At 34.9% G+C, this 11058-nt stretch overlaps 1 protein-coding gene across 1 annotated transcript; it reads right to left on the bottom strand.

Moving 5' to 3' along the window:
- Positions 1-6979: 6979 nt before the first annotated feature.
- On the bottom strand, positions 6980-10850 carry FAM227B (family with sequence similarity 227 member B; the record flags this gene model as incomplete). Its single annotated transcript, XM_082488959.1, has 4 exons — positions 6980-7075; positions 7740-7844; positions 9285-9358; positions 10790-10850. The coding sequence occupies 4 exons, from the start codon at positions 10848-10850 to the stop codon at positions 6980-6982; spliced, it is 336 nt and encodes a 111-aa protein (XP_082345085.1).
- Between the last annotated feature and the right edge of the window lie 208 nt (positions 10851-11058).

The following is an 11058-nucleotide window of genomic DNA, read 5'->3' on the forward strand; positions in this document are numbered from 1 at the left end:
ATTTCTTTAAAATGTTTTTTAACACCATACATTTAAATTCATATTCTTACATAAAATACAACTGCAGAATTTAATTATAAAAATTTGGGGAAAAAAAAGCATATAGTATTAAAACTACCAAGTGTTAAAACTTGAGCTCTGTAAATAAATTCACAATACCTGGCTGAGGAAAGCTAGCTTGTAAATCTCAAGCATTCCAGACACTGAAATTCTATAACCGCTAACATTCCAGACCTAAAAAGGGAGATTTTCTTCAATTCTGTTTGTAAGGCAGATCCTAGCTTACCAAGATTGCTTGTTTCATTACGAAAACTCTTTCATTTAGAGGCCTGGCACTTGAAAAGATTGACTCTTAACACAGAGGAGAAAAAAAGAACTCAGTTCAGAGGAAATTACTTCCTCATGAAAATAAACTATTTTCCTTCAGTGCTAACCAGAAAAGCAGAGGAATTTGAATGAAGATGCATAAACTTGTCACATAGAGGTTGCAGTGTTTTCAGACTGAAGTCCAATATCAAGTAAGAATCCTTACTTTTAAGATCATTTCTAAAATAATGGTTTAGCAAAGATGGTTAAAGACCTGAACACCAAGCATTCTTCAACGAAGTGAATATCTTAAAGGATACCAGGTTCCTAAAAGGTGGATATTGGTACCTAGTGAGAACTTGAAGGTGTCAGGTCAAGTAGGCTATTATAGTTCAACAGATTTAAATTGGAAGTAGATATCTAGATACCTAATACCCAGATTGCTTTGTGAAACTCATTACAAGTTCACTTTAAATATATCAACAGCTTCTTTCAGGAGTTAGGCTGGTCAGTTTTAAGGGCTGAGTCCTCTGCAGACTAAACTCTTTCTGAATCTAATAGAGTCTGTGAAATTAGGAAGCATTTGCATCACTTGGATGTTCAGAATTTTGTAAGACTAAAAGACACAAAAAAATCATTTTCTAGCTTTGCAAGGCAAACACTGAAAACAGCTCATCCTAGAGACCAGTCTTCACTGGTTGGCACCTCTGTTTACTGACCATATGCCAACAACGGACTGACATATCTATGGTGTGATGATAACCGAACAACTCATGCAAATCCTTATGTAATGTCTTATTTATATATTTCTGGATTTATACAGCAGCAAAGGTAGTACTTCTAGCCTATATGCCTCTTCCTGAAGGAATAACCTCAAACAAAGATGTTTCGTTGTCCCACCTTTATTTAAAAGAATCTCTGTCTCACTTTATTCACTGAATCACAGAACGGTTGAGGATGGAAGGGACCTCTGGAGGTCATCTAGTCCAAACCCCTGCTCAAGCAGGGCCACCTGGAGCCAGTTGCCCAACACCATGTCCAGATGGTTTTTTTAATATCTCCAAGGAGAGAGACTCTACCTCTCTGCGCAACCTAAGATCCCCCCTGAACCTTCTCTTCTCCAGGCTAAACAGTCCCAGCAGTCTCAGCCTTTCCTCACAGGAGAGAGGCACCAGTCCCTTAACCATCTTCGCAGCCCTTCATTGGACTCCCCCCAGTATGTCCATGCCTCTCTTGTACTAAGGAGCCCAGAACTGAACACAGCATTCTAGGTGTGGCATCACCAGTGCTGGGTAGAGGGGAAGAATCACCCCCACTGTTCTTCCAACTAATTCAGTAATACCTTTTATGACCGCTAGAAATGTTTTTATAATAATAATGTTATGTGGTATAATTTTGGTCAGAATTCAGGACTCACTCCCCTTACAATTACAATTGGCTGCCTAAGCAGAAACACAATTTACTATTACCTTGGACAGCACCAGTTTTGATGGACAAGAATCAAGTCATCGGCTAGTGACTGCTGAGCTTTCATGGTTCATCTACTGGCATTCAAAACCTGGTTCTGCTACAGATTTCTTATATGACTTTAAGCAAGCCACTTTCATTGTCCTATTTGATAAGTAAGAAAATGAAGTTCGAGCCTGGTACGTGCTGCTAATATATCAAACATACACCCACACTAGCTTTAAATTACCAGACTAATCTCAATAGGGCACATGTCACCGGAGGAGATGTAGCTGCTTCTACCCACACTCATAGTGACTTCTGTTGCTACACAGGACACAATACTGTCACAGCTAGATTGTTTTCTCTGTACAAGCCAGCTAACAAGGTTAGCTTGTTTGTGCCTATATGAGTTGCTGTGATATTAGTGCACAGTACAGGAACACTGGATGAGACCTCTAGAGGAACGGGAACATTTGGAAGCCATGGACATTCAATTATTGTGTAAGACATGACACGTTAATATGACAGCTAGCTTGCCTATTCAGTGTAATCCTATTGCTTTCAGTGAAAACAAGGCACCAAAGTGGATCCAGACAAGCAACTAACTTCTCAGTGATCATAAAAGACAACAAGTGATTACTGAGCAAAACTGTGAGCATCCTGCAAGCCTAAAGCAATAGGGCAGATCACAGAATAGGATATTAACAGGAAGAGCTAAAGTAGTAAGGCTTCTCCCTTTTATTTTATTGTCATAGGAAAAAAACAAGTCATTATATCTTGAAAGAAACATCAAGATAACAATAGCTTCAGTGACTTGAAAAATTACTGTCATTGAAACAGACTCACTTAGGTCAGAAGTGTTACTATAATCACAGCTGAGGTGATTTCCTGAACTTGCTTCACAAATAATCACTTTCTACTCCGTTTCATATTCTTGTTTTCATATACAAGTAAAGTACTACAATGACCAAGATCCGAAAGGAAATATGATTACACCAGAACAAAACCATTGGAATTTATAAAAATCATCCAAATGTTTCCACTGGTTTTAGGTTTTATAAAAGCATATTATTTTTTAAACCTAAATGTTCCTCTGTTCAAAAACACAGACATATTTCTGTTTCTAAAAACTTACTTCAAACTGAGCAACATACAAAAAAACCCTCTGTATTCTGTAAACAAGAATTTCAGGACTGCAACTTGATGAGAGTAACACTGACTTTCAACTTTAAAGAAACCACATTTCATTTTTTTTAATTGTACTTGAAAAGAAATACTAGAGTGAAAAAGGAAAATTATTCAGGAAAGCTAACAGGCATTACATAATGACAGTAAAATAATTCACTTTATTAAGTTACACATGTGCATAGCCAATCCATACAAAGATTCTACAAAGCTGTATTCATTTGTAGAGACCAAATCCTCAAGCTAGGTCTGAAAAGCAACTGTCCTCTTTGCTCAGATAGCCTGTTCCACTGGGGAAAACCCACGCAGTTCTCTTACATCTACATTACAAGAGAAAGCTTTGTGGGAATCATGGCACATGCCAGAACACTTCCCTTCCTCTGACATGTCTGCAGTACTTCGCTAATTCAGGATTTCCTGAGTACAGCATGTTCCAAACCTTCTCTCTTTAATATTAGCAGATACAAGAGACAACCCTTGATCTTTTTTCTAAGCATTTAACATAACTGTAGAGAAAACTTGTAAGAGTGATATCATTGAAAATGGTAGAGGCTGAGGAGTGGGAAGACTTATCAATAGAGCAGGTTGAAAATTTGCACAGAGATATCTTTTTAAAAATCATAAACTGTTCAGGTAGATTCCATCACTAAAGAATTTATAAAATAATTCTTCATCTTATCTTTAACACTAGCAATGAATACCCCTATTTTATATAGCCAATTATACTCTAGAAAATGGAAAATCAAAGAATCACAGACTTCACTGCCTTAAATGACACCTATGATGCAATTTTATGAATTTTCTCCCAGATATTTTCCACCGAAATATTTTGCAACAAAAATAAGGTTTTCCTACCTTGGTGTCTGGAGAATGATCTAAATCCAGAAAACGGGCCAATGGAAAAAAGGATGGGAGGGGGGGAAGGCAACGATGGGAAAAGTTGTTTGGTTATGGTTGAGGCAGAAAGAAGACAAAAACGAGTAAGAGAAGATTGGTAGCATAAAATGATGACTGTAGTTGTTAGAAAGAGAACAGTGATTTCAGGAAGACAGAAGAAGCTGGCTAGCTTAAAGAAACAAAACAGATAACATTCTAGCACGCTAGAAGCAACATGAGCACAAAAAGCTTGAGAAAAGATGTTAAAATGGCAATAAGAAAGAACAGCAGGCTAGTATGAAAGAATTAAAGTCAAAGACCTGATCCATCGGGACAGGGAAGACCAGGGGAGTAGAAGTTAGAGGCTAGAATGTAGGACATACTTAAAATGGGAGCCAGGTGCCAGAGAAAGGAGTAGAAAAAAGTGTAGTTAGTATTAGAGGAACTGGCATATTGAAACTATCAGATTTTCCTAGATGGAGTATCAGCAGCTTCTTTAAATACCTTGTAAAATTGTTTACAGCTTAATCAAATGGAATTATCCATGTATTGGGAGGATATATGTTTAGAATCGACCAAAATATACAATTAATTTTTAATTGCTATAATACTTTGATTTTGTGCAATACAAAATGAAAATATTACTAATAACTTATGTTGACAATTAGATTTTGCAATGTATTATCAGTTTCAGTCCAAAATGCATAAAGTAATGTGCATGATGTGTTTAAAAATATTTACAAGACTTACTGGGTGCTGCAGGATGGGCAGATGAGCTAGCTAGTATGTTAGCAGTACTCCTATGATTTACTGTGGAAGTCTTAAAGCTCTCAAGATTCCATATTCCCATAAACATTTCCTTGGGTTTAGATCTGAAAATAAAAAAAAAGATTTATTTTATTTTATTTGTTTATTTTAATTTTGAAAATCACCCTATGAATCTTCCCAAATGAAATTAAAACTGCTTTCTTTCCTTTCTCCAATGTGCAAAATTTTTATGCCCATGGTCAACATTAGGCTTGGGATCCAAGCCTGTTAACTGAAATAATTATATTCATACACTTAAAGTCAATCAGGACAGTTTTTGCTATCTCTCTTCTGCTTCTGCTTGGTTTTGCACATGGGTGAATATCCTTACTTTGTGGTTGTTCCAACTCTGGTAATTTAATACATCTGCACATGTTTTGTTGAGGTTGTGAATTATTCTGGCAGCAATACGTAATTCACTTTATTCAGTGGTTTTCAATATTGATTCCAGTAGAATTTTGCGAAGCTCCCACACCATAAGTTTCATGCAGATACAGAATCTATGCCACAGCAATGGTCTCTGAGTTTCTTGGGATTTTTTCCTGGTCTGACTAAATTTCAGTTAATTCTATCCATTATCTATTTATAGTGGTTACACATTACAGAGTATACCGTGGGTTTACCAAGCTCTTCCAAGTTACAGGCCCATTCGGAGTTTGGTGCATATATAACATTGAAGTATGCAAACCTCCTCTAAATTAAATTTTTCAGGGTTATCTTTTTCTACATACAATGTTCTCTGTAACTAAAAAGAAAATTCTGCCCAACAAATAGTGACTGACACAGAGAAAGGTTTTGAGAAAATATTTCTGTATTTTATAACTACTTCAAAAACATGTATCTATAGCATTTGTCAATTGGCTTCAACATACAAGATAATGAAACCCACATTGTCATGAAATCTAAATAAATGAACACTAAAGATAGAAATCTGCTCTAAATCTAAGTTTTTGAATGGGTATTAAATGACATATACAATCTAAAAATCATAAACTGTTACTATTAATACATGCAGATATTTAATGGCATAATACTACTTCCAATAGAAACTTCTAGGACAGGTACAGTCTGAATCCTGTAAGAATATTTATACAAAGTGACCATTTTTTACAGAGAGATACCTCCAAGGCCACCTATAAATAGTTAGTAGGGAAGATTTCCTAGTCTTCTGTTTTAATAAAAAAAAAAAAAAAAGAAATCCTCACTATGTTCAGCAGCTTTTCCAGGAATCAGCACAGCTTTGCTTAGGGCTTGAATTTTAAGTCTTCCTTCCTGATTGCATTTATGTGCCTACCATAGATTCTTCCAGAATACTTCTCCTACTCAGTATCGTGAAGAAAGCAGTGAAATTAAATCTGCATTAATCGGTGCAATTATAAGTTATATCTCTGGGTATGATTATATCTTGCTTGCTAATTCTGCAATAGCAAAGTACTTTCACAGCTAAAAGAACTGCTCCAGAACACAGTCACTGCTGTAAGGCAATGACTGGACTGGATTAGAGCCTATATATAACCTTAAAAATACTATACTTTTTTTTTTCAGTATCATCCTGATACATCCAACTCTAAAGAGATTATCAATTCTCCCATCCACTCAAACTCTGAGGCATATAAGTTTTTAAACACCAAGTGACATCAAAGCTTAATTTAGTGGGGAAAAACATTTAACTAAATCCAACTGAAAAATGCCAGTTTAGCTTCATCCTCAGTCATCTTACACGGGAACAGTTCCAAAATGGGATATATCATGATAGAAAGATAGAAACACAAGCAGGTTTTCAGAAATGTCTCATATTTGCAGTAAGACTATATCATTATTGAGCACTGGGAGGTCCAGTCCAGCTAATCTTGCTACACGAATAATTAGAATGCAGCATGCTTCCACTGTGTCAGCTGTGGGATTCTAAACAGGTTTATCAGGACAGATTTATACAGCATAGTTTAACAATTAAAGCAGGTTACATACTTTGTTTGACATGCTTTTGCCAAACACATTTTGAAATGTCAGATCCAGTTTCAAGTTCCTTAAAGAGAAATAATGTCATGGATAGACAGCTCAGATTCTTTGTCTCCTTTCCAGGCCAGTGTTTTAAACTATTTATCCATATTTATATACCAACTTTCAGAATTAAGATCTTATCATCATCATTATTATTATTACACTTGAGCAGAGAAAGCCAGCTTTGACAATAGTATTCCTAGTACTGATCTTTTTATGTATGTATATATATTTATCCAATTACCAGGGGAAAAAGCAATAGATTCTCACTGAAAGGCAGAGCCTGTGGTCCAGACAAACTCTGCCTCAAGGAGAAGGAAAAAAAACCTACCAGTACCTGGTATCTACTGAAAAATTAAGTCTTAAAATCATTATTAAAACATTTAATGGATTCAGGAAGTGCTTCATAGAAAGTGACATAAATGACTTGTGACAAACAATTAGGATATAACTGCCAAAATAAGAACAACACTGTATCTAAAAAGGCTACAAAAGAGATTTCATATTACAATTTTATTAGTAAATGTAAAAATATCCAAGTGAACTGTAGTAATTACAAAGCCATTCTGCTAAAAAAAAAACCCAACAGTACAACCTTTTATTACTTGTGTGAAACATCAGGCAACTGTATCAACAATAGGGGAATTCACATCTCAAAAAATTTGCTTAATCCATGTATAAGTCAAAGTTCCCATTTAAGCCTGAACTGGAGCATACTGATTTCAACAAATGACATACTTTGAACAAGTCACTTAGGGTTAAAATTAGGGTGTAGAATAAAGTATTATTTGTTAATATTTAACTAATCTTTATATTTAATGAGAAGATATTTTAAAAAATCCCATCCTGTATTATTATCATTAAATTTTACTACTCACACATTATATGAGCCAAAAATATTCACTTCTGATTGCCCATGATAATTTCTATCTTTTCCTTGTCATTTCTGATTGTTCTCTCTCTGGTATTTATATACATGGGCTTCCAACTCTCTTGCGGAGCCAAATGCTGCCTAACGGGATACACGTAAATTGGTTTATGTGACATGTTAATACTTTTATGAGCTGAAATACAGCACCTATCCATCTACCACTGAAAATGCTAAGTAATTGTACTATTATCTGAAAAAAAGCATCTTTAGCATCCCTGGGAACAAGAAGAAAAAGTGCCACAAAATCTGCAATTCTGCCAAACAAGTGGTCTTGATCTTCTTGGTTAGGCTTCAAAGGGGGAAAAAAAAAATCAGGAAAAAGCATAAATCAGATATCACTATAAATTCAGATATAGTTCTGTGTTAATATACAGATGCATGACATTATTAAAGCTCATGTTTATCTATCTTATGCTGTGAGGTATTGACAACACAAAGGAATACCGCTGAAACATACATTCTTAAATTAGTTCCACCTCTTACTCCTATATGATGTTGTTCTAAATGTATTAACAGATTTTTTTTTAGTATATTGCAGTAGTTCGTGATTCAGAATAGCACTTAAGAACATGCCTTATTTGAAGCATATGTTAAGTCTATCAGCCAAAAATTAAGATGGAATCTAAGTGCTGTACTGAATCAAAGCCAGTGTGCATAATCACAGTCTCCTGCCACATCAGTATTTTCCTTCTCTTCTTAATAAAGAACATAGCGATCACCTGAGGTAACAGAATCCATACAGTTTTGATTTATGTTCTTAACCTAAATATTCCAAACTCAAACCTTTTATAAATCCTAGCACCATTATGCAAAGTACACAAAGTAAAATAAAGTCAATTTCATCTAAAGGTTTATTTTAAGCTTCATGGTATAAATCTGCTAACCAATTTAGTTCTTCATATGTTCAACTACTGCTCTTTAAAGTTACATAAAAAGTTAGTCTTGGGCGTACACTTGATGCAGTTGAGCTTAAACAGTAGAACACTTGCATTTTTGTACTTGTGGAATATGCAGCTTATTTGTTTGATAATTACAGATCTAAGAATGCTTATGTACATACTGCTGCTGACACTACTGCTACAAGATCAGTTTCACAACCTTGAGGTTCATGCCCACCAGCTGTGGAGTAAAAGTGAATGATCACCCACTGAAGAAATTGATTTGAAATTCATTTGCATAATAGCATTCAAGTGTTTTACATACTTGCTGCAAACTCCTACTTTACTGATCCTACAATTCCTTCAGCAAATCAGATGTAGGTGTTAAAAACACTTTTCTCACTGCACAATCTTAAATCACTCCCTGAGCATTGTCAGATTTGTGTACTTAATGATACATTAAAAAACAAAAGATCATGTAATTTAAGATGATGTGTAACATATGCCAAAGAAGACCGCAATAAAATTACATATTCTACATTCTAATTCTGGGTTTACCTTACTTTTGAGATTCTTCTCAAGTTTAATACTAGTTTAACATTATTTATTTCAGTACTTTAATTATTGGTCAACTCTGGGGCATAAGGACAGGGTAGCAAGAAAAATCCTTCAAAAATAATGGCTCCTAACAATAAGCGACTACTAGATTTCTCAATTTTGTAGCTTCATGAAATGCTAAAAGTGATACTAAAAGGAGTATGAAAATGGAATGTAAAGACAAATGTGTCAAAATATTTGCAATACTCCTATCAGCAGCTTCTGTTTAGGACACTGGAAGAACGAATACGCACTTGGAAACGCTGAGCTTTTACAACTAAGTCCCAAAGTTTTGGAGCTTCCAAATCTCTTGGTAATTCTGAAAGCTCTAAAACGAAAAGAAAAACATTTGGCAATTAAAGCTAATTATTATGTTCCCTTTGTGTTAAGTAGCTGCTCTGATGAGAAAATACTATTTCAAACATATAACCAATTTTTTTCTGAAGTAAAATTTAAAAATTATTCTACAACAGAAGCATACACTTGCTGGTGACCCCCATTTTATAAAAATATTTTCTTTAGCAGTTGCTTTCTTTTATTACCCTTAAGAGCCTGTCAAAGCATATGAAATTATTACCTCAGTCTATCAGAAAATGACTAAACCCATGCCAAAATTCTGAGTTGTCTCAGAAGAATCTAACAAAGGATTTGTTATTTTCTTGAATAGAAACTTTAATTGCCAAATTACAAATATGATACAGCCTTACATTAAAAATTTTGAATCACTTAACATATTAACTCAATGGGTTATTAATAGTTTAGGGCACAGTTTTGTCAGTATTCACATTAATATACCAAATAAAGAACCTGTTCATGCTCGGTTATGCATGAAGTGTAACCAACATCCAAGAAATACCAGGATCAAGACATTCCAAACTACCAGACACATTTGTTCTCCTTCAAGTCCCTCATATAACATATTGGAAATTCCCAGACACTGGGCTCCAAAGATTTGACCATAATGTGCCAAATGAATAAAACTAATCATCATATTTACACAGTATTTGGAATTTCCATTAGCCCATATATCTAAATTCATGCAGTCTTAGAAAAATTGACTGACTGTTGAATGAGTGAATCTCAAAACTTTTCCTCCCTTGGTTTGGTATCAGAGGTATTTCTTCGACTTCCAATTCAAAGCATATTCGTAAGACAGAATGCTGTGTACTTTTTTACATGTAGCGTAAAAAAGGTCACCTCTACATTTCTACCCTTCGACTCCTCAACAATGTATTTGGCAACCTGAAAAATGTTTAAATACTTAATTCCTAACTGATGCCATTTCACACAATGATATAAATAGTATTTTCATCTAAGAAAATTCCTCCTATGAACTGTGAATGGACTTCAGATAAGGAGCAATGGTCTGAAATTGAGACTTTAGGTGACTACAAACTACCTTTGCAGATCTAAAGAAAAAACAGTACTTTTTCAGGTTGGGTTTTTCTTCCCCCCCGCAACAAACATACAGCGATAGGTGTAATCCCACTTCTGAATCCAAGAGAAAAACTTGAAAATGGGGTCTTTCTTGTCTAATCCAGAATTAAAAATATGTAATATACTTTTGCTTTCCCCATCTCACTTGTCTGAGTCAGAACTTCCTCTGCACCAATTTTCTCTGTAGCAATGTCTTAAAAAATATTAGCAAGGTTTGGCTAGAAATAGAGCCTGGACTGATGATTTTATTGATTAAAAGCTCTAGTTGGGCAAAGACTTTTTATACATCTAGATCTACATCTAAACATGTATGTGCACAAACTTAACACACTGTATAGTTCTACTGCATCACTGGAATGATCAGAAGGCTTAAAAATCACCATTTTCGACTTTCTATACGTCTCTCCTTTTTAACACCAAGATCTTTTTGCGAACAACGTGTTTTCATAGACTTTTGCCTGCACTTTGACTGGGCCTGAAACAAAACATTCCTAAACCCAGGAAGAATTGGGACTTTAGCTTATTAGATTTTTTAAAATCATAAACTTGACACTTCACACTTTTAAACTGAGGAAAAGCGGTGAACACTTA

This window comes from Vanellus vanellus, assembly GCF_965231255.1.
Source record: "Vanellus vanellus genome assembly, chromosome: 11".
Lineage (NCBI taxonomy): Eukaryota > Metazoa > Chordata > Aves > Charadriiformes > Charadriidae > Vanellus > Vanellus vanellus.